Raw genomic sequence first — 21315 nt, forward strand, 5'->3', positions numbered from 1 at the left:
TTGTAAATTATATGATTTTAATGCCCCAAAAAAAAATCACAAAAGGAAAAAAAAACACAAAAAAAAACAACAAAAAAAAAAGGGCAGGTATAAGTGTCTGGAGTGTCCCCGAGATCGGGGGGCACTTGATTTAATGTTTATTTTGTCTCCCCCCCCAACTAAAAGAGTTGTACCACAACTCCGAGAGGTAGGCGGTGGAGGGACTGGAGTGCATCATCACCTCCGGCAACCACATTTTAGTTTGATGTTTTGTCTAAAGTTTAATTTGTTTATTGTGCTGGTTTTAGTGCCCCCCCCCCCCCCCCCCGTTTAATCAGAGGGCACTTGTTTTAATGATCGAATTGTCTTGCAACAAAAAGAGTTGTAGCACAACTCCCGTCTTACAACAGGACGGACCCCATTCCAAACCCTTCGCGAATAGGAGCGCCATCCGGAATGAACTATTTGCAAAAAGCAGGAGTCGATGTGGATCTGTTTTCGAGGTGCGATGCTCGGATCTAACAAGTGCTGGGTGCAGGTGCTCCGCCCTTTGTTGTTGTTGCCGCTCTGCTCCGCTCGGCGCTCCCCTTGCTTACCCCGGAAGCGCGCGGGACATTGGAACGCTGGCCCGGGAGCGCGGGACGCTCGGCGCTGCGAATGGAGCCGGGAAGAGAGCGAGTGATGGGCAGCGACCCGTTACCGGAGCGCAGGGTGAGTTGCCGCGGCCCCGGGACAGCCCCTCCGCCGGGAGCATGTTTGCAGATGATTTAAAACTCCTGCCGGTCCCGGGTGCCGCGAAACACTGCGGCCTGGTGCCGTGCAAAAGCTGCGAATTGCTGTGCCCGCGGTCTCTGTTAACCGAGAGGCCAGGGGGGGGGGTGAGTCGGCCCTGATCAGAAGTATTCCCACCATGGCTGGCTAAGTGCAATCGCATCCCTCCATGGCCTCGCCCCTCATTATCTCTGCAACCTCCTCCACCCCCTGGCCCGTTTCTCTAACTCCGATCTCTGGTGTATCCCTTTGTCTCACTGCAGACATCACGCTCTGGAATCACTTCCCTCCGCCTCTCTTAAGACCCGCCTTAAAATGCACCTCTGAGTAAGCTTTTAGTCACCTGTTGTAGTATCTCCTTCCCTTCTTTCATTGCCCATTCCTGTCTGAATACTACACCTCTAACGGTGGTAACCCTCCACAGGGGCTGCATAAATGTAAGTTCTCTAAGGCGAGCCCGCAGTGTAGGCAATCCTGCTTTAATCTCTGGTTTCAAATCAGCCGCTCCACTTGCATCCCAAACATCCCTCACCACCAGCAGGAACTAGTTGGGTGCAAACTCGCCCCCCCCCCCAATATTCTAAGGCCCTGCATTGAAACTTTCAGTAAAACATTTTGTGTCGATGTTCTGACCCAATTATCCAGTCACCCTGAAGTATTCACTGGATACTTCCATTTTAAGGAGTCCCCGCATCTCAGGAGCAACAAAGTTGTGAGAAAACTGCTGCAAATGTGGGGCAAGCATTGGGAGGGAGATCTCCAGTATTCTTGTTGCCACCGTAAACTTGAGCTCATCCAAAACTGCTGTCCATATCCTAACTCTCACCGAGACCCATCTCCCCCGTGCTCACTGATCTACATTGGATCCCAGTCCAGCAACGCCTTGATTTTAAAATTCTCATCCTTGTTTTCAGTTCCCTCCATGGCCTCGCCCCTCCCTATCCCTCCAGCCCTATAACCTTCCCAGATATCTGCACTCCTCCAATTCTGGCCTCTTCCCTTTGGAATCCTGCAACTATATAAAAGTTGCTGTTAACTTTTTTTTCACACCAAGTAAGAAGATCGTTAAAGATAAATCTGGAGATAAGTACATCTGGATAAAAAGAACCAGCCTGGGGGAGCATTGCACTCTAGCGCTGGCTTGTGGATAGCACTGGTGCTTCTCTCTCTCCCTCCATCTCATTCTAAGCTTTCATTACCTCCTCATTTCCTCCAACATTGAATTCTTTATGGCTATTGGGATTTTTTTGTTTTGCTTCCCAATGCTGTCTCCTTTTCTACACAAATTGTATTCTCCATTAGGATTCATGCATTGTTGAAGTTCAAGTGAGTTTTCAGACAGTGAAAATGTTCTAAATTGCATACTCAGTCCATAATCTTTCACAACCTGTTTCCAGCGAAAACAACACGGCCAATTCTACAGTTCATCAGAGCCAACATTCTTTGGAATGAGAACTGTTGTAGTGTAGCTTTTATAATTCTCCAGTGTTCTTTTTCTTTCCTCTCTATCGTGTGTTCTGCCTCTCTCTTGCTTTCTCTGGCACTCGCGTGCTCTCGCTCGCTCTCCCCTCACGCCCTCGCCCTTGCTCTACCCTCTCCCCTCACTCAGTCCATGACTTCTTCCTGCCAGCCAAGTCCCCAGTGTGTGTGTTCCCAATGTATGTTCCTGCAGGTCCTGGATGACCTCAAACATCCAGTCTGTGATCCGCCATTTTGCTGAATTTCATAAACTTATAGGGCTGGATTTTCGAGGGGTTTGCGACCCGTTAAGCACCTCGGCGAGGCGCAAAAATGATTTTATTTGGCCCGAAACGAGGCGCGCAACATTTTGCACCCGAGCGGAACTTTTGCCAGTGGTTTTGCGGCCCACCCGATGTTTTCACCGTTTGGATGATGTCAATCGATGTGCAGCGCTGCGCTAGCGCCCCGGGTGGAACTTTCAAGAATATCACCCGATTAGCGTCTGCCCGGGGGGAACTCACCAGCAAAAAGCAGTCGCACACAGGGTGCTAACAACGCCATCTTGAAAACGGAGTGAAAGTTGAGTGCTTGAAAGGGTTGGGAGAAGACGGCTGCACTTTTCATACTGATGTTTTATGTGAGTTTATAGTTAGTTTTAAAGGACATTTTAAAAAGATGGGGGCTATACTATGTAAGCCATTATTCTTGGCTGCTATCTTGATACGGCGTCGAGCTGCAAGAAAGCTTATCGATGATCATTTCGAATGTAATCGAAGAGGTCGCAGACGTATGGAGAGGTGGTCTTACTCCCAATGAGTTTGTCGGGAACATCGCTCATACCTGTAGCTCTCTGAGACAGTGTGTTAGAAGGCTGCGCTCCCGAAAAGAAATGCTGACCGAGATATGCCAGCTCATACAGGCAGACCTACAGCCTACCAGTGGCAACAGGACTGCACTGTCCATCGAGGTGAAGGTGACTGCGGCACTTGCCTTCTATACCTCCGGCTCCTTTCAGGCATCAGCGGGGGACATGTACTCCATCTCACAGCACGCTGCACATTGCAGCATTTGGCAGCTGACTAATGCACTGTATGACGCAGGATGGACTTCATAAACTTCCCAATGACCAGGGAGGCCCAGAATAAGAGAGCTGTAGGTTTTGGATGATTTGCTGGCTTCCCCAAGGTTCAGGGTGCCATTGACTGTACACACACCGCCCTGCGAGCACCTTTACACAATCTAGAGGTTTACCGAAACCGAAAGGGATTCCACTCCATGCATGTACAGACCGTCTGCGACCATACTCAGCGCATCATGGCAATCAATGTCCAATATCCAGGGAGTAGCCATGATGCTTTCATCTTGCGTGAGAGCAGTGTCTCAGGCCTGTTCCCGCGTCATCCACAAGGCCAGAGCTGGAGGCTGGGGGGACAAAGCTCAGGACCTCCTTCCGGAACCCTCAGACAGAAGCTGAGCATTGCTATAATGAGAGCCATGCAGCCACACACAACATCGTCGAACAGACAATTGGAGTGCTCAAGAATCACTTCCGATGCCTGGACCACTCTGGAGGCTGCCTGCAATACTCCCCTCAGCAGGTCTCTGAGTTCACTGTGATGTACTGCATGCTGCACAACTTAACCATCATGAGGGGACCGGATTTGCCACTGGGGATTGCAGGAGCACCTCGGGAGAGGGGTGGGGAGGAGGAGGAAGATGAGGAAGAGGAGCCTGGCGAGGAACCCAAGCCATCACCACCACCACAGAGGAGGCCTCGTGGAGCTTTCGCCGCTACAAAAGCCTTACGTTAGCAGCTCATAATTCAGCGCTTTGCTTGAAGAGTGAAGGGAATGTTTGACTGTTGCCTAGCCACTTTATCCCACCATGTTGACTATTCTGCAAATGAGACACTACACAGGAATGGTTATGGTGAACAAAAGAATGTATTCAGTATTGTAAATGTAATTGAGAAACTGGAATAAAATTTATTAAGTTATAAAAGTTCAGTGTTTAACAGGAATTGGGGGAACTTTGAAAACTTTTATAAAACAACAACCCCTGCCCAACTGTCTTTTACTACGGGCTCTTCCTGCCCCCCCCCCCCCCCCCCCACTTATCCCTAGCCCCCTCCCTCGCCTGCTGCCCCTAGCCGAAGTGACACCAAGAGTTCGGCCAGAGTCCTGCTGAATTGGGGGGAGAGAGACATTGGAGACGCACTAGATCTACTCGAGGCGTGGAGGGCCCGGCTTCTGACTGGCGAGCCCCTTGATCAGCGTCGCCAGTCACAGGTGGTGTGGGGCTGTGTCTGTGTGTCACACTGAGGACTGCAGTGTGACTGGTGGAGGCCACCAGCCTCGTATGGGCAGTGATGGCCTCGCAGGTTTCGCGGCTCGCACCGACAATCTGCGACCCTACCTCCGTACTGTCGCTGCTGGCGGGAATCCTCCCCAGGACATCGAGGAGCTGACTGGTGAGCTGGATGCTTCCCCTCGACAGTGCCACCATGTCCAGTTCCGCGTCTGCCTGCCTGTCAGCAGACCGACTTTGCCAATTCACCCTCTGGAGCGATGGCATTCGGGATTCGAGCCCAGAACTGCGTTGCTGCACGCTACTAGTCCGAGTAGCCTCAGAGATTGCAAGCCCGGGAATGTTTCATCATCCTCGGATGAGGCATTTGCTGGTGGCAAAAGAGGGGTAGGTTGCTCCGTCAGCTCCTCCTCCACAAATTCATTAGCCTCCTCCCCCACATGACGGCCTGAGGTGGAGGGTTGATGTGATGGATTTGACGCCTGCCACTCCACAGACGAGTGGTTAGCAGCAGGGGAGGGGACAGGGTGACATGAGTAAGGTCACATAGCACCGGCTCATTTGAAGGACCGCCGCTACTCCATTATATGTAGTTCAGAGACAGTGCATCACATTGCCCCGATCCTAGTCCACAGACACTGCATCACATTGCCCCGATCCTAGTCCACAGACACTGCATCACATTGCCCCGATCCTAGTCCACAGACACTGCATCACATTGCCCCGATCCTAGCCCACAGACACTGCATCACATTGCCCCAACCCTAGTCCACAGACACTGCATCACATTGCCCCAACCCTAGCCCACACACACTGCATCACATTGCCCCAACCCAGCCCAGGGAGTGTGCGGGACTTAGCGTCAGTATCCAAGTGGGGGTCAGCACCCCCATGGGCAGTTGCCTGACCTGAGACACCAATGAGACCTGCCACTCACTCCTCCAGGTCTGTCCACCGCTGCACCCGGCGGTTGTGGGACCTCTTTGCCTGCAAAGATGACAATGGGAATGGTTACCAGAAGGTGCATCTGCTCTTGTGGCGCACAAAGATAGCCACCAAAGCACTTATACCATACTGTGTGAATGTAATATAGTCCTCTGTTTAATGGCTTTGGAAGTTGCACATGGTTCATCGGGGGGGCATCGAAGGGCAGAAACATCTTTTGAGATCTCAGAAAGCAATCTTAATGTGTAAAGATCATTCATGGCAAATAGGGTGCCACACTAAGCCGACCTATGTGTGTGCACTAGGTCCGTGTAGCAGAGCAGGTCTCCCGTCGTCCTGGTTAACCCTTGCCACTGGATAAAAGCCTAGCTCTGTCGAGCCCGTGTGGTGACTGATGTGCAGCGGTCACCACACGTTAAAAAAATTCATGCACAGGCATCTTCCACCCCCTCAATTGGAGTTCAGGACTGGAACATCGGGTCCTTCATCAAAACATCTGTGAACTCATGTGGAAGCAAGTCATCCTCATTCGAGGGACCGCCTATGATGATGGATGATGACCTGTGTGTCATGCATTTTAAGAGGCAACCCACATAGTACTCACAGATAGCAACAGCACGAGAACAAATAGTGTCAGATTTATATTTTAAATAATGAAGGAGTGCTTCAATAAAAATTGTAGTCACTAACAACCCTCGAATGATCGGTAAAAAAAATTTCCGGCATACTGTTGCAGTCCTTTTCACAGTGTCGGAGGCAGAGACTTCCTCTGCAATTTGCCTCCATATCTTCTTAAATACAGATAGGAGGGGTCTAGATCCACCCGTCCTGTGCAACTCGGGCCATCTATGCCCCACTAGAGCCTCATTTGCTTCTGGGCTGAATCTTCGAGCACGCAGCCTGTTGTCCTCCTCCTCCGGGTGTACTGCGCACGTGCACGGCTGCGCCCTGCATTAGCAGTCGGATAGCAGACCAGAAACGCGGCGGGGGTACTTGCATGCGCAGAACGGCCCATTTTATTTCAGTCGGAACTTTCGGCTCCGGCACACACATTCTGTCGTGCAACACTAACGGCCATCGTGAACTTTCATTCGGCAAAAGTTGCGCGCTCTGGCGCTAATGCTAACCCGGCGCTTAAAAAAAATTTTTTTTAAATGTTGCCGCGATTTGCAGCCGGAAACGGGCAAAATCGCCAAAACCTGAAAATCCAGCCCAAAAAGTAAGAGATACCAACTGAGCAAATCCATAAAGGATCCATTGAGGACATTCTAGAGAGAAGCAAACAGGGAAGGGGAGAGTTACAGAAAGAGGAACTGAGAGAACAATATAAACAAAGAGATAAAATGTGTGAGAGGCAGAGAGAGACATTAAGTCAACCAAAAAACATTCGAGAATGGAAGTGGAGTAGAGAGACAGCTACAGGAAGAGAATTAAAAAAATAATAATTTTCTGAGCACCACCAGGGGAGTATAGGATTTTCTTTGCTTTATGTGAGTTAAAATGTCCTGTCAGTTTTCGAAATTCCTTTCATATCTGTAGCCAATCTTGAACTTTGTGTGTTTAATGAAAAGTGATGTTTTTTATATTTGTCCAAAGTGTGGAAGCTTATGAAGATTAAAGTGAATGTGTCACAGGTCACCACTATTCATTTCAGTACGTTTGTAGATAATGTAAATGTGCATTGGATCAAAAAAGTAGCTGTGATTATTATGATGAGTTTACTTTCAAAAAACTACAGCCTGCTTTTTCTGACTAGAGCCACACTGATCCCAGTGGCCCTAAAGGAATCATTTCAATATGAGTGGAGAGGCATTAGGAGGTGATATGTTGAAACAGCGATGTGTTCCTTGGAGTGGATAGGACACAGAATTAACCCCCCCCCACCCCCCCAGTTACTGCAATGAGTTCTCATTTGCATACACGCTGCCATGGTGAGATGCTGGGAGGAGGTGAAGGACCTTCACATGGGGCGAGGGAAATTGGACCTTGACTAGTGTTGTCACTGAGTGACTACTTGGAGGGGAATCTGGATGTGATGTGTTTCCCCAGCGCCTGCTGCCATTCTCATTGTAGATGGTAGAGCTCGCGGGTTTGGGAGGTGTTGAAGAATCCTTGGCGAGTTGCTGCAGTGCATCTTGTAGATGGTACATATTGCAGCCACATTGATGCACCTTCTCGACTTGTCTGCAGCCTTTGACACAGTTGACCACAACATCCTCCTCCAATGCCTCTCCTCCATCTAGCTGGGTGGGACTGCCCTTGTCTGGTTCCATTCTTATCTGTCCGGTTGTAGCCAGAGAATCACCTGCAATAGCTTCTCTTCCTGATCCCGTACGCTTCCCTCTGGAGTCCCTCAAGCATTTATCCTTGGTCCCCTCTATTTCTCATCTACATGCTGCTCTTTGGCGACATCATCCAAAAACACGTCCGGTTCCACATGTACGCTGACAACACACAGCTGTACCGCACCATTTCTCGACCCCTCCACTGCAGCAGATTGGTCAAACTGCTTTTCCGACATCCAGTATTGGTCAAGTAGCAATTTCCTCCAATTAAATATTAGGAAGACTGAAGCCATTGTCTTTGGTCCCCGCCATAAATTCCATTCCTAGCCACCAACTCTATCCCTCTCCCTGGCTACTGTTTGAGGCTAAACCAGACTGCTCACAATCTTGGTGTCGTATTTGACCCGAGATGAGCTTCCTACCACAGTACAGGAACGGGAGCATGGAGGTAATGTGATTGGACTAATAATCCAGAGGCCTGGACTAATGATCCAGAGAAATGTAAATTCAGTTAAATAAATCTGGAATAAAAAGCTAGTATTAGTAATGCTGACCATGGGCTCAATTTTCCCCAGTGATTTGCACCGTTTGTTTGGAGCAGGCTGCTCTTGTTGGCCTTAGTTGAAAAACCACAGTTTCCCCAATCAATTTGCACCAGTGTAACTCAGGTAGTTACGATTTGTTTTTAGGGCAGTTTTTTTTCAGCCAAAGGGGGCGTAACCAGCCACCCGTGCCAATTAACGAAGTTTGGCCAGTTGAGAGTTACTCCCGTGGTGCTCAGACCAATATATGTGGCCTCTGCAGAAAAACCTTGCCTAGAGTTAAGGAAATCGGTGCAGCAGATACCCGGACACACACAGAATTGAAAAACACTTAGCAGCAACTTACCTCCAACCCCGCCTGAAGGCTGTCCGGTCCCATTCTCGGTCCCCATTCTCCCGGTGAGAGAGAGAGAAAGAGAAACTTGCACCAAGTCCTGTTCACCCATCACCCCTGTGCTCGCTGACCTACATTGCCTTCCAGACCAGCAACGCCTCACATTTAAAATTCTTAACCTTGTGTTCAAATTCCTCCATGGCCTCGCGCCACCCTACCTCTGTAATCTCCAACACCATAACCCTCCGAGATATCTGCGCTCCTCCAATTCTGGCCTCTTGAACATTCCCAATTTTAATCGCTCCACCATTGGTGGCCGTGCCTTCAGCTGCCGGCCCTAAGCTCTGGAATTCCCTCCCTAAACCTCTCTGCCTCTTGACTTCTCTCTCCTCCTTTAAGATGCTCTTTAAAGCCTACCTTTTTCACCTGTCTTAATATCGCCTTATGTGGCTCGGTGTCGAGTTCTGTCTGATAATGCTCCTGTGAAGCGCCTTGGGGCACTTTACTACATTAAGGGCACTATATAAATGCAAGTTGTTGGAGGGAGTGGACGTTTGGGTTTGTTTATGTAGATATGCCGCAGCTGGTTTTGACAGTTTGATTTCACAATTGACAGACAATATTTAAAAAATAATTTGTACAAGTGATCAGTCGAATCGTTGTAAAGGGCCTAAGTTGGTGGCCTAACCTGTCTGCTCTTAATGTGTGACCTTGCAGCAGTGGGAGGAGGCTGGTTTGGTTGATAAACACTGGCTTGGGCCGAATGGCCTGTTTCTGTGCTGGAGATTCTGTTCTGTGTGCTGGTACCATCTAGTGGCAGAACATCACTAAATCTGTTCAATTTTGCTGAAACCGAATGTAGTCTGCATTCTGCCAATTTAACAATTTTGAGTTCCATTACCACAACTGGAAATCGGGCTCTGATGCAGTGTGAAGTGCCTGTCATTCTGGTGGGAGAGTTTGTTACTATAATGGAATTAAAATTAATAGCAAGGGGATTATACAAGTACAAAAACTTAACAACAACAACATTACAGGTTGTTTTGATAATGAATTGTGTCCATCAGGCAAAGTCCCATTTCAGAACAGCCAGTGCCAGCATCGAGCCCTCCTAGGTCGGGAATAGTGTGGATGCTTCCTCCATTCTGCCCCAGCAGTCTGCCACAGCCCCAACAAACAGCAGGGCGCACCCCCTATTTTCACCATCTCCCCATACCATCCATCCTGTGCCCCTCGCCAATTGCTGATTAGTGTTGAATCAGGGACGGTTTTTGCACTGTTGGCCCCGCATTCACTTGGAACTGGACTGAAACGTCCCAAACTCTCTTCACGTTGGGGCTCTTCAGCCTGGACTGGATTTGAAGCCAGTGTTGCAGAGATGAAGGGTCAATGCCTAACCCTTCCACTGCCCAGCTTCCTTGTGTAGTTTTTAAAATACTCGTACAATAGCTTCCTTCTACCAGCGGATATCTTTCCCCAAAGCTAAACATCATCATCATAGGCAGTCCCTCGGAATCGAGGAAGACTTGCTTCCACGCTAAAGGTGAGTTCTCGGGTGACTGAATAGTCCAATACGGGAATAACAGTCTCTGTCACAGGTGGGACAGACACTGGTTGAAGGGAAGGGGTGGGTGGGACTGGTTTGCCGCATGCTCCTTTCGCTGCCTGCGTTTGGTTTCTGCATGCTCTCGGCAACGAGACTCGAGGCGCTCAGCGCCCTCCCGGATGCTCTTCTTCCACTTGGGGCAGTCTTGGGCCAGGGACACCCAGGTGCCGGTGGGGATGTTGCACTTTATCAAAAGCTAAACCTGAATGTGTTAACAGACCACTGGGTATAGGTGTTGTGGGGCGCAGGTTGTTGGTATGGCTGGTGTTAGCATTGGTGCTTTGGGCTAAAGAGGTTTAAATGTTACCGTTTGTTTTGAATCTTTTGTCACTCTTGTCTTTACATTCTTGCACAGGAAGTCTAGGAAGGGGCGCAATCATTTCATGCTTTGCGTACCATCAAGATCTCCAATTATTGCCCGTGTGACAAGCTCCTCTTAGGATCACGCTGACTGGAAATGTGCAGGGCTCCCGGGTCATGAGCAATGTGCTCTGTTTTTGGGGTGCGTGACCTATTCAAAGTTCCCCACACGTGTGGAATTTCTATTGTAAAGCCGGCGAGTGGCCTGCACAGGACCTCCAGAACACTGCACAGAGAGAGTTTCACATTCTGTGCAATTATTACCAGGACAGTAAAATGAAGAAGCAAGTGTTCTGAAGATATAGCGAGCTGTAGTGAATTTTATGGGCTCAATTTTGGCCAGAAGTTGCTCCGTTTTTTTTTAGAGTAACCTTTTTCTGGCGTAACTTAAAAATCCCAAGTTTCCCCAATCAATTTGCACCAGCGTAACTCACTTAGCTAAGTTTTTTTTTAAGTTATTTTTTTCTCAAAAGGGGGCGTTACCAGCCACCTACACCAGTTCTGCCCATTTAGGCAACATTGGCCAGCTAGTAGTTACTCCATTTATACTTAGACCAGCGTATGTGGCCACTTCTGAAAACCGGAGAGATAAAGAAATCGGCGCAGGTAGGTACATCGGAGGCCATTCGGCTTGGGATAGGGGCAGGAAGCGGAGAGGACCTGAACCAACCAAGCCTTACCCTTAGCAATGTTTGCAAACAAAAACTACTAACAATTCTATAAGAAATAAAAAATTAAAGTCCTACCTTCATCTTCAAACTGGAATTCACCTTTCTGCACTCGGCCCGGGAAGGCAACGGGCTAGTGCGGGAGGGAGGCCACTCGGCTAGGGGCGGGCAGGAGAACTAGTGCTCCTGCCTGCCGGTGATTTCTATCAGTTCTCCTGCCCGTCCCTAGCCCTGGCCGAGTGGCATCCCAGTACCATCTCTTAGTGCTGGGGAGGTGGAGAAGGAGGGAGGGAGCTAGCAAAAAACCTTCCAGACTCTGTGTGCAGAGTTCAATCCAAATAAATAGCACATAATTAGTTATTTTAAGGATGGGATTCATGGTCTCCCCTACCCCCAATTTAATCTTTTCTCCAATGAAACAAAGTTCAGCTCTGTCTCTCTCCGCATTGCTTGCATCTGAGAATCATCTCTTATTGCCTTTCTCTATATCCTAGCTAGCTTTAAGAACGAGAGCATTAAAGCACAAGCCCCGAGTGAATTGATGAATAAAATAACAAGAAAGCAAGATATTCTACCTCAGGAATTCGGTCGCGAAGACACAAGCCGATTGCCAACTCGCAGCGCTACTGCGCGTGCGCAGACATCATTAATCGCCACTGCGTATGTGTAAGCATCCCGGCACGTTTTCCAGCGCAGAACGACTGGCCATGCGCGACTGCAGTGAAGAGGCCAGACAGCAGCCAAAGTTCCAACATTTTTTTTCTGCGCATCTCAGAACGTACACAAGCAGCGCAACTCCGGTAAGTGCGCCGAAAAACGGGCTCGGCCAAAATTGAGCCCTATGCTTTGACAATGTCTTGTGGATGAGACGTTAAACCGAGGCCCCATTGCTCTCTCGGACGTAAAAGATCCCGTGGCATTATTCGAAGAAGAGCAGGGGAGTTTTCCCCCGATGTCCTGGCCGATATTTATTCCTCAACCAACATCACTAAAATTGATGATCTGGTCATTGTCTGATTACCGTTTGTAGCCCCATTGGCGATCAAAACTAGTCCAGGAGATCACACTGGCCCTGATAATTCTGTGCAGTGCCAAACTTTTGTCCGAGGCGATCTCCACCCCTCATTTAGTGAGGCTCACCTTGTGAGCTCATCTTCCCCATCTGCTTTGCTGCTGGGAGGTGGTAAATAGCATAGTTGCATTTTGTCTCTATGTTCAGTATAGTGGCCTCTCGTCGCTGAAGCACAGTGTAAATAGAGAGTTGTGATTATCGTGTGAGCAGAAAGCAGAATCCTGCATGTACCTTTTTAACAAGTTTGTTGTGTAGCTTATTACAGAAATAAGTTGTAATGCACAAAGAAAATGGAGAATGAAGATGTAGCGGTTTTGTGCGTACACGTTCCATTTCATTCAGTTTGTGTGCAGGTAGTGCCTGGGACTATTTCTACAAGTGTTTGGTCAGACCAGTAAATGCGGCAATTAAAAGTATTGATTTGTCTGGAATGTGGGTTAGAATTTGGACTTTTCAATCTTGGTTCTTGGCTGGAATGACTACGGTATGTGCATTACTGCTGTGCTAGGCAGGAAGCAATTCTGTCTGTCCTCGGTATCACATTTTTCTTCCAACATGGCGATATAAAACCGGGCTGTCCTGATGCTAGACGAAAGCCGAGTGGCAGTTGCATTGGCCATAAATCTTTAGTGGATCTCCCGGGGCATTGTTCGTTAATAGTCTGAAGCACAGCTTTAATTCTCGCTGGTAATCCAGGCCTGTCCCTTTAAGACCATAGCTCTGAATGGGCAAATCCTGACAATTGCACCATATTACAAACTGCCGAGGTCAGATTAACCATCTGCTTGTAAATTTCAGGCTGCAGGTTTTTGTTTTAAGAATATTTTGCACTGTAGCAAAGTGTGACACTTTGAAATGTGATGTATTTTATATTTAATTTTGTATTTAATATACACTATCCTGCTCCAGACTAAAAGTTCAACGTGCACTTTCCGTCACATTTATAGCAGGGTTGTGTGGAAATCTTCACTATCTGAATGCTTGAAACTGTATTACAGATCACAGAGAAATGAGGAAAGCAGTTTCCACAGGACATGAGATACCAGTTACATTCTTGGCTCACTGGGTAGCGCTCTGAGTCAGAAGGTTGTAGGTTCAAGTCCCACTCTAGGGACTTGAGCACAAAAATCTAGGCTGACTCGCCCAGTGTAGTGCTGAGGGAGTGTTGAAGGTGCCATCTATCGGATGAAAAGTAAAACCGAGGCCCAGTCTGCTCTCTCTGGTGAGTGTAAAAGATCCTATCGCACTATTTTGAAGAAGAGCAGGGGAGTTCTGGCCAATATTTATCCCTCAACCAACATTGCTAAAGCAGATTTTCACATTGCTGTGTGTAGGCTCCTAATGTGCTGAAATTTTCTGCCGCATTTCCCACTGTACAGCAGTGACTACACTTCATTGGCTGTAAAGTGCTTTGGGAGGTCCTGGGGTCATGAACTACACTATATAGATGCAAGTCTTTCTTTACTATTCCACTACTTTCTCATTGTTGTCTTGTAGGGCACCGCTATCCAGGAGAAAATCGACTTTGAAACTCGGATGTGGGAAGGAACCTGCAAACTGCTTGCCGCTTCCACCCAGCGAGATCAGGTGCTGCACGCAACCAAAAACTTGCTGACCTGCAATGCCCGCATCCTCTGCTTCAAGGCCGAGTTACAGAAGCACACAGAGGAACAGATCCTACCCAAAGTGGCAAGGAGGTAGTTTGAAACTGAATGGCAGTAGGATTTATTTCTCCATTTCCATTTTTCTGCTTGACTGTTGTCTCCTCGACATCTGCTCGTGTAGCAATTGTTTTAAACCTTGCTCGTAATAAAGAAACCATAAGGACAGCCTCCCTGTAACACGATCACATTGTACTGCCCTGCTTGACATCTTTATACAGTAACAAGGGTCCCACATGATTGCTGGTGTCGTATCTCCTTGAATACACCTGAGCTCACCGCCATCCTGCTCAATAGAGTAGAATAAGGGCACTGTTTGAAAATATATATGTTTGTCTTTAAAAACCGTGAAAAGTACCATCTGTTTGATGTTTCAGAAAGGAATACTGCATTCAGAAAACCTTTTTAAAATGTGCCTGACTGAGCTGACTCCATTAATGCCACGGAAACAAATTGGCCTTTATTCTTGGTGAATTGAACATGGTTTTATGTAATGACACTATTGTATTTCAATATGTGGCTTGTTGGGAATGATGGATTTCGTTAAAAGAAAATTAGGGAAGCACACTTACAGTGCTGCCTGTGTGAACTGTATGTTTTCTTCTCTCTGTTTAATATTTGTGTTCTCTCTAATTCCACAGATCATCAGACACTGAGATGAAAGAGTATTTGGCATGTTCTGGAAAAGTTGCAATATCCGGTACCACCATTTACTTTGGGGTTTATTTCACGTCTCCAGTTACAAAAAATATCTATTTCCACCTCCATAATATCACCCATCTCCACCCCTGCCTCAGCTCATAGAAACATAGAAAATAGGTGCAGGAGTAGGCCGTTCAGCCCTTCAAGCCTGCACCACCATTCGATATGATCATGGCTGATCATGCAACTTCAGTACCCCATTCCTGCTTTCTCTCCATACCCCCTGATCCCCTTAGCCGTATGGGCCACAGCTAACTCCCTCTTGAATATATCCAACGCATTGGACTCCACAACTTTCTGTGGTAGAGAATTCCACAGGTTCACCACTCTCTGGAAACCTTCATCTATGCTTCTGTTGCCTCTAGACATGACTATTCCATGCTCTCCTGGCCAGCCTCCCATCTTTCATCCTCCATAGACCTGAGCTCATCCAAAACTCTGCTGCCTGTATCCTAACTCGCACCAAGTCCCGTTCACCCATCACCCCTGTGCTCACTGACCTACATTAGCTATCGGTCCACCAACGCCTCAGTTTTAAAATTCTCATCTTTGTTTTCAAATCCCTCCATGGCCTCGCCCCTCCCTATCTCTGTAACCTCCTACAAACCTCCGAGAACTCTGCGTTCTTCCAATTCTGGCCTCTTTGCATCCCCACACTCACTTCACCCCACACTCATTGACAGCCATGCCTTCAGCTGTTTCGGCCCTAAGCTCTGGAATTCCCTCTCTTAAACCCCTCTGCCTCTCTCTCTCTTTTAAGATGCTGCATAAAACCTACCTCCTTGAGCAAGTTATGGGTCACCTGCCCTAATATCTCCTCCTGTGGCTTGGTGTCAATGTCTGTCTGATGCTCCTGTGAAAGTGCCTTGGGATGTTTTACAATGTTAAAGCTGCTATATAAATGCAAGTTGTTGATCCCTTAAATGTTTGTAATTCTGATGCTCTTCAATACTAATCTTGTTTTGTCTTTTTATTTCTAAATATCCTTACTCTGGTAATGTTCTAGATTTTAAGTTGCGAGAGACTCTCCCTGGTTACGTTGGGACTCGGACATGCAAACCTGAATACCAAGGTGGGCCACTGAATCACGCACCACGACTTGATCCCAGCCACCTCTGGAATAGGGTTGCCATTCCTGGTCGGATATATTCTGGGAGGTTTCATCACATGACCTCCGGCTGCCCCACCCCCTTGCCACCATTGGTTGCCCTTGTTCGCATTTACAATGAAAACTGCCAACGTAAATTTGTCACGCTGTAATCGCACCCTCCTGCCTGTGGTGGTGCTGCAGCCCCTCAGCTTTGTGAGAAATAAGTAGTTTATTCCTCCTCAACAATGTCAAATTGAAGTTTGAAGCTGGCCTGTGGACTTTTTCTTTGTACAGTTGTGCTGTACAATTACATAAAGGTGATTGTATTCTTACCATTGCAGACCTTCGAATTCCATTAATGTGGAAAGACTCTGATCACTTTAACAAACGGGGCAGTAAGTACTCGAAAGCATTGTTGGTTTTTGACTCTCTTTTCCTGAACTCGTGTTTTTTGGCACTAACCCCATCTCCTTGTGTTACAGAGAGCCAGCGTTTTGCCGTGTTTTGCCTGCTGAAGATTGGAGCTCAGATTTTTGACACGGAGATGGTCATCGTAGATAAGACTCTCACTGACATCTGCTTTGAGAATTTGATGATTTTGTAAGTTTATGTTTTGCATGGCATGCACTTTTTTCCATGAGCCATAAATGAGATAAAGAAAATATATCTTTTAATTTCCAGTAAAGAAAGAAAAAGATAGACTTGGATTTATATAGCACCTTTCACGACCACCAGACGTCTTAAAGCGCTTTACAGCCAATGAAGTACCTTTGGAGTGTAGTTACTGTTGTAATGAAGGAAACACAGCAGCCAATTTGCGCACAGCAAGCTCCCACAAACAGCAATGTGACAATGATCAGATAATCTGTTTTAGTGATGGCGATTGAGGGATAAATATTGGCCAGGACACCGGGGATAACTCCCCTGCTCATCTTCGAAATAGTGCCATGGGATCTTTTACGTCCACCTGAGAGGGCAGGTCTCGTGAATGTCTCATCTGAAAGCTTTGAGAATTTAATTTCCGTTTTCTTTAAAAGACTTTTTGAAAAAGCAAGGAATATCTCACATCACTGCACGATGAAGGGCTAGGGCCTTCCAGCGATACTGTACGTGCTCAGAATGCGTAGGATCCGAATCGACTTCATGCAACAGGTGGCAAACTGGAGTCTCGTGAGACCGTTCTGGGCACCACACCTCCGGAATGATATATCGCTATTGGATGGGGTGTAGTGCAGATTCACCAGAATGATACTCGCATTTAATTATAAGGACACATTGCACAGGTTAGGCTTGAGTTTAAAAATTTAAGGGTTGATCTGTTTTTTTTTTTTAAATCCGTTCCTGGGATGTGGGCGTAGCTGGCAAGGCCAGCATTTATTGGCCATCCCTAATTGCCCTTAAAAAGGTGGTGAGCCGCCGCCTTGAACCGCTGCCGTCCGTGAGGTGAAGGTGCAGTGCTGTTAAGGAGAGTTCCAGGATTTTGACCTAACGACGATGAAGGAACGGTGATATACTTCCAAGTCAGGATGGTGTGTAACTTGGAGGGGAACGTGCAGGTGGTGATGTTCCCATGCGCCTGCTGCCCTTGTCCTTCTAAGTGATAGAGATCACAGGATTTGGGCGGTGCTGTCGAAGAAGCTTTGTTGAGTTGCTGCAGTGCAACTTGTAGATAGTACGCACTGCAGCCACGGTGCGCCGGTGGTGGAGGGAGTGAATGTTTAAGGTAGTGGATGGGGTGCCTATCAAGCGGGCTGCTTTGTCCTGGATGGTGTCGAGCTTCTTGAATATTGTTGGAGCTGCACACGTCCACACAAATGGAGAATATTCCACCACACTCCTGACTTGAGCCTTGTAGATGGTGGAAAGGCTTTGGGAAGTCAGGAGGTGAGACACTCACCACAGAATACCCAGCCTCTGACCTGCTCTTGCTGCCACAGTATTTATGTGGCTGGTCCAGTTAAGTTTCTGGTCAGTGGTCATCCCCAGGATGTTGACGGTGAGGAATTCGGCGATGGTAATGCTGTTGAATGACAAAGGGCGGTAGTTAGACTCTTGCTTGTTGAGGTGTTTAAGATGATTAAAGAATTTTATTGGATAGATTGAGAGCAACTATTTCCTCGGGTGGGGGCAGTCCAGAACAAGCGGGCATACCCTTAAAATTAGACTTGGGCTATTAAGGGGTCCCCCAAAAAGTTGTCAATTGAAAATGTAAAAACTCAGATTGATAGATTTTTGTTGGGTAAGGGTATTAAGAGATATGGGGTCAAGGCAAGTACATGGAGTTAAGATACAGATCAGCCATGATCGAATTGAATAGCAGAACAGGCTCGAGGGGCTGAATGGCCTCCTCCTGTTCTGTGACTGAAATGCAGCTATTGGAATGCTGTGTTTGCCAGCATTGACCATGCACACAGTCCCGATATTCGGGGCAAGGAACCAACCAGCCTTCCTTCGCTGTTGAAACCAGGGATCCGAAACTCCGTTTCACCTTTCCGAACAATAACACTTTTACTAAGAGTCTATTTGCTAAGAAATAGACATTTCTTAACCAGTGCTCCTTCTTGTTAATATTTAATTTTATTCAATGTCTTTACTGAAATATTTTTATCTAGAATACAAGCAGCCTTCTTCCTCCTTTTCAGCATTAATGCACAAACTGCTTGTAGCTGTTCCACGGTCGATTCTTTGAACAATGTTTCTTTTAAGTTGATCCTTTCCTTGGGTAGAACGAACAAGTCCCTGTAAATTATGCTGGAGCCGGACGTGTCACAGCATACGCCGTTAGTTAGACTTCTCCTTGCACCCTTTAGCTCAAATGTTTTCGATTGGCAGTCATCAACAATTATGTCGTTAAAAGGATAGTTATGCTAGTAATTGCTAGACTTAATATTCTGTGGCAAGTTTAATGGGCAATTCCACCAAGTTCTTCAAAATAACAGAGGGCCTTAGGACAAGAGGCCGTTTGTCCGAGGCAAACGGAGGAGCGGGGTAAATCGACCATCAGGTTCTAGAGATTCATAACTCGCGTTGTAGCTCTTAATCCCCTGAACTTGCCGGCTGAGTTGCACATTAATAACTGGGTGTGGCGCAAACCTTTGCAGCAAGTTCCGGCCCATACATTTTTGATTTGTATCAGTAACTAATAAACCGTGGTGACATCACTCATTTATTTCTGCCAACACCGTTTCTGTGCAGTGATGACGTGAAGCCGGATTTCGAGTTAAAGTTGGAGGTGTACAGCTGCTGCATGGAAGAGGGGCCTTCCGTCGCCAACACTCCGAAGAGACTGGCCCGAAAAATCAGCACCTCTCTCAGCAGGTCGACAGGAAAGAAGCACGCGTCCGCACTGGAGAGTGGAAACCTTGGCTCCCTCCTACTGACCAATCCAGTCGCAGCGTGAGTCCTTCGTAAAATTCAGTGTGCTTTTTCTATGCAGTTGTCCCTCAATTAAAGCTGCTTTTATGGGTATTTGGTTAAATCCGCAAAAAATGGCATCCTAGTGAATGTTAATACAACTTTTAGCTTTAAGCAAGGATATTAAAATGAACAAATGGATCCTATAAGTTTGAGACCCTAAAATGTAGAGCTTTTCAACAAGTAGGTTTTCTTCTGAAGTCACACTTGTAGTGCTCTGTAGGTTTTATATTTGGAAAACTCCTCTTCTTAGGCAATCCCCCAGGGTCGAGGATGACTTCATTTCTTTGGGTGGAACTTTTATGTGACCTCTGCTGGTGTCCAGCTCCTGCCATCTGTTCTCAATCACAGTAACTAGTGCCTCCACTTCTTTCTGCGAGAAATTCTTGGTCCTTGCACCGTGTTGCATCTTGTACTGCTGCAGCTACAATTTTTCCAATGCTCTCGCACCGCACTCCTTCTCACACACACAACTGGCTCTTTAAAAGTGGCCGATTGCCAACTTGGAGCTGTACTGCGCGTGTGCGTCCATTGCAACAACGTCAGAAACTTAACTTTCTTTCCCCGCGCATGCACAGAAGGTGCAACATTGTTTTTCGGCGCAGACAGCAGGCTCCACCCCCTGAGGCGACTGGATACGTCGGGGAAACTTTGGCAAATTATTTCCGGCGCATTTCTGGCCTAGAGAAACGGGCATAACTCTGGCAATACGCCAGAAAACGGGCTTGAGGAAAATTGAGCCCATAGAAAGTCTCAAAGAAACACACTCCGGTTTGGGGATGGACTTCCTGTGACTCAAACATCCTGAGGAAATCCTGCCACGACTGAAGGGGGAGAACCAGACTGGGTAGGCCACAGTTAGAGTGCTGTGCCCTACCTTAGGAAGGATGTCAAGGACAAGGCGAGGGTACGAATAGCATTCACTAAGATGATGCCAAGGATGAGAAGCTTTAGCTATGAGGAGAGAGACTTGAGAAATGGGCACTGTTTGGAGCAGAGAAGGTTAAAAGGAGATCTGATAGAAGTATTCAGAATTACGAAGCTGAGGTAAATAGGGAAAAACTGTTTCCACTGGTGAGTGAGTAAAATAATTAGAGGAGATAAAATTTAACATCATCACAAAAAAATGAAGAGAGAGGGCACAAGACGTTTTCTTTTACCCAGAGGGTTGTTGGGAATACTTTACTGGAATACTTTACTGGAAGCAGTGATGGAACCGAAATCCATAATAATTTTTAAAAGGGAACTGGATTTATGGGACCAGCCACGTAAATGCTATGGCCACAAGAACTGGTCAGAGGCTGGGTATTATCTCCTGACTCCCCAAAGCCTTTCCACCATCTACAAGGCACAAGTCAGAAGTGTGATGGAATACTCTAAACTTACCTGGGTGAGTGCAGCTCCAACAACACTCGATGCTCGACACCATCCAAGACAAAGCAGCCCACATTATTGACACCCCATCCACCACCTTAAACATTCACTCCCTCGGCCGTGTCTGCAATGTGTACCATCTACAAGATGCACTGCAGCAACTCGCCAAGGCTTCTTCATCGGCACCTCCCAAACCCGCGACCTCTACCACCTAGCAGGTGCATGGGAACACCATCACTTCCAAGTTCCCCTCCGAGTCACATACCATCCTGACTTGAAAATATATCGGCCGTTCCTTCATCGTCGCTGGGTCAAAATCCTGGAACTCTCTCCCTAACAGCACTGTGGGAGTACCTTCACCACACGGACTGCATCGGTTCAAGAAGGCGGCTCACCACCACCTTCTCAAGGGCAATTAGGGAAAGGCAATAATTGCTGGCCTTGCCAGCGACACCCACATCCCATGAATGATTTTTTTTGAAAAACAAAAATTTAAAGGGGATATAGGAAGAAAGGATAGGGGAGTGGCACTAACTGGTAATGGGTCTGTAGTTCAATCTCCTTGCACACATGGTATTTGCTCACTCAGGGAGCCATCGTGTGTAAGCTAAATGGTCTCTTTTCCCCCCCCCCCCCCCCCCCCCCGATCCAAGGAGAAATTAGGCAAGTCGGTGAGGGCTCTCCCCTTCCAGTGCCTGATTTAGAGTGGCTTGTGTAGAGGCTAAGCAACTGGTCATTGTTCCA

The 21315-nt window shown here is 47.4% G+C and overlaps 1 protein-coding gene across 3 annotated transcripts in view; it reads left to right on the forward strand.

Moving 5' to 3' along the window:
• The first annotated feature begins 533 nt into the window (after positions 1–533).
• rtkn2 (rhotekin 2) overlaps positions 534–21315 on the forward strand; it is a 47635-nt gene continuing 26853 nt past the window's right edge. The window contains exons 1-6 of one of the 3 annotated variants that reach the window (XM_070876849.1): positions 560–690; positions 13828–14027; positions 14633–14691; positions 16125–16178; positions 16266–16383; positions 18979–19179. In XM_070876849.1, the coding sequence (XP_070732950.1) occupies positions 637–690; positions 13828–14027; positions 14633–14691; positions 16125–16178; positions 16266–16383; positions 18979–19179 (686 nt within the window). In that variant the 5' untranslated portion in view covers positions 560–636. Of the gene's footprint in view, positions 691–13827; positions 14028–14632; positions 14692–16124; positions 16179–16265; positions 16388–18978; positions 19180–21315 lie in introns of those variants that run through there. The other 2 variants (XM_070876851.1, XM_070876850.1) reach the window with 2 other exon arrangements.

Source organism: Pristiophorus japonicus, chromosome 3, assembly GCF_044704955.1.
Source record: "Pristiophorus japonicus isolate sPriJap1 chromosome 3, sPriJap1.hap1, whole genome shotgun sequence".
Classification (NCBI taxonomy): domain Eukaryota; kingdom Metazoa; phylum Chordata; class Chondrichthyes; family Pristiophoridae; genus Pristiophorus; species Pristiophorus japonicus.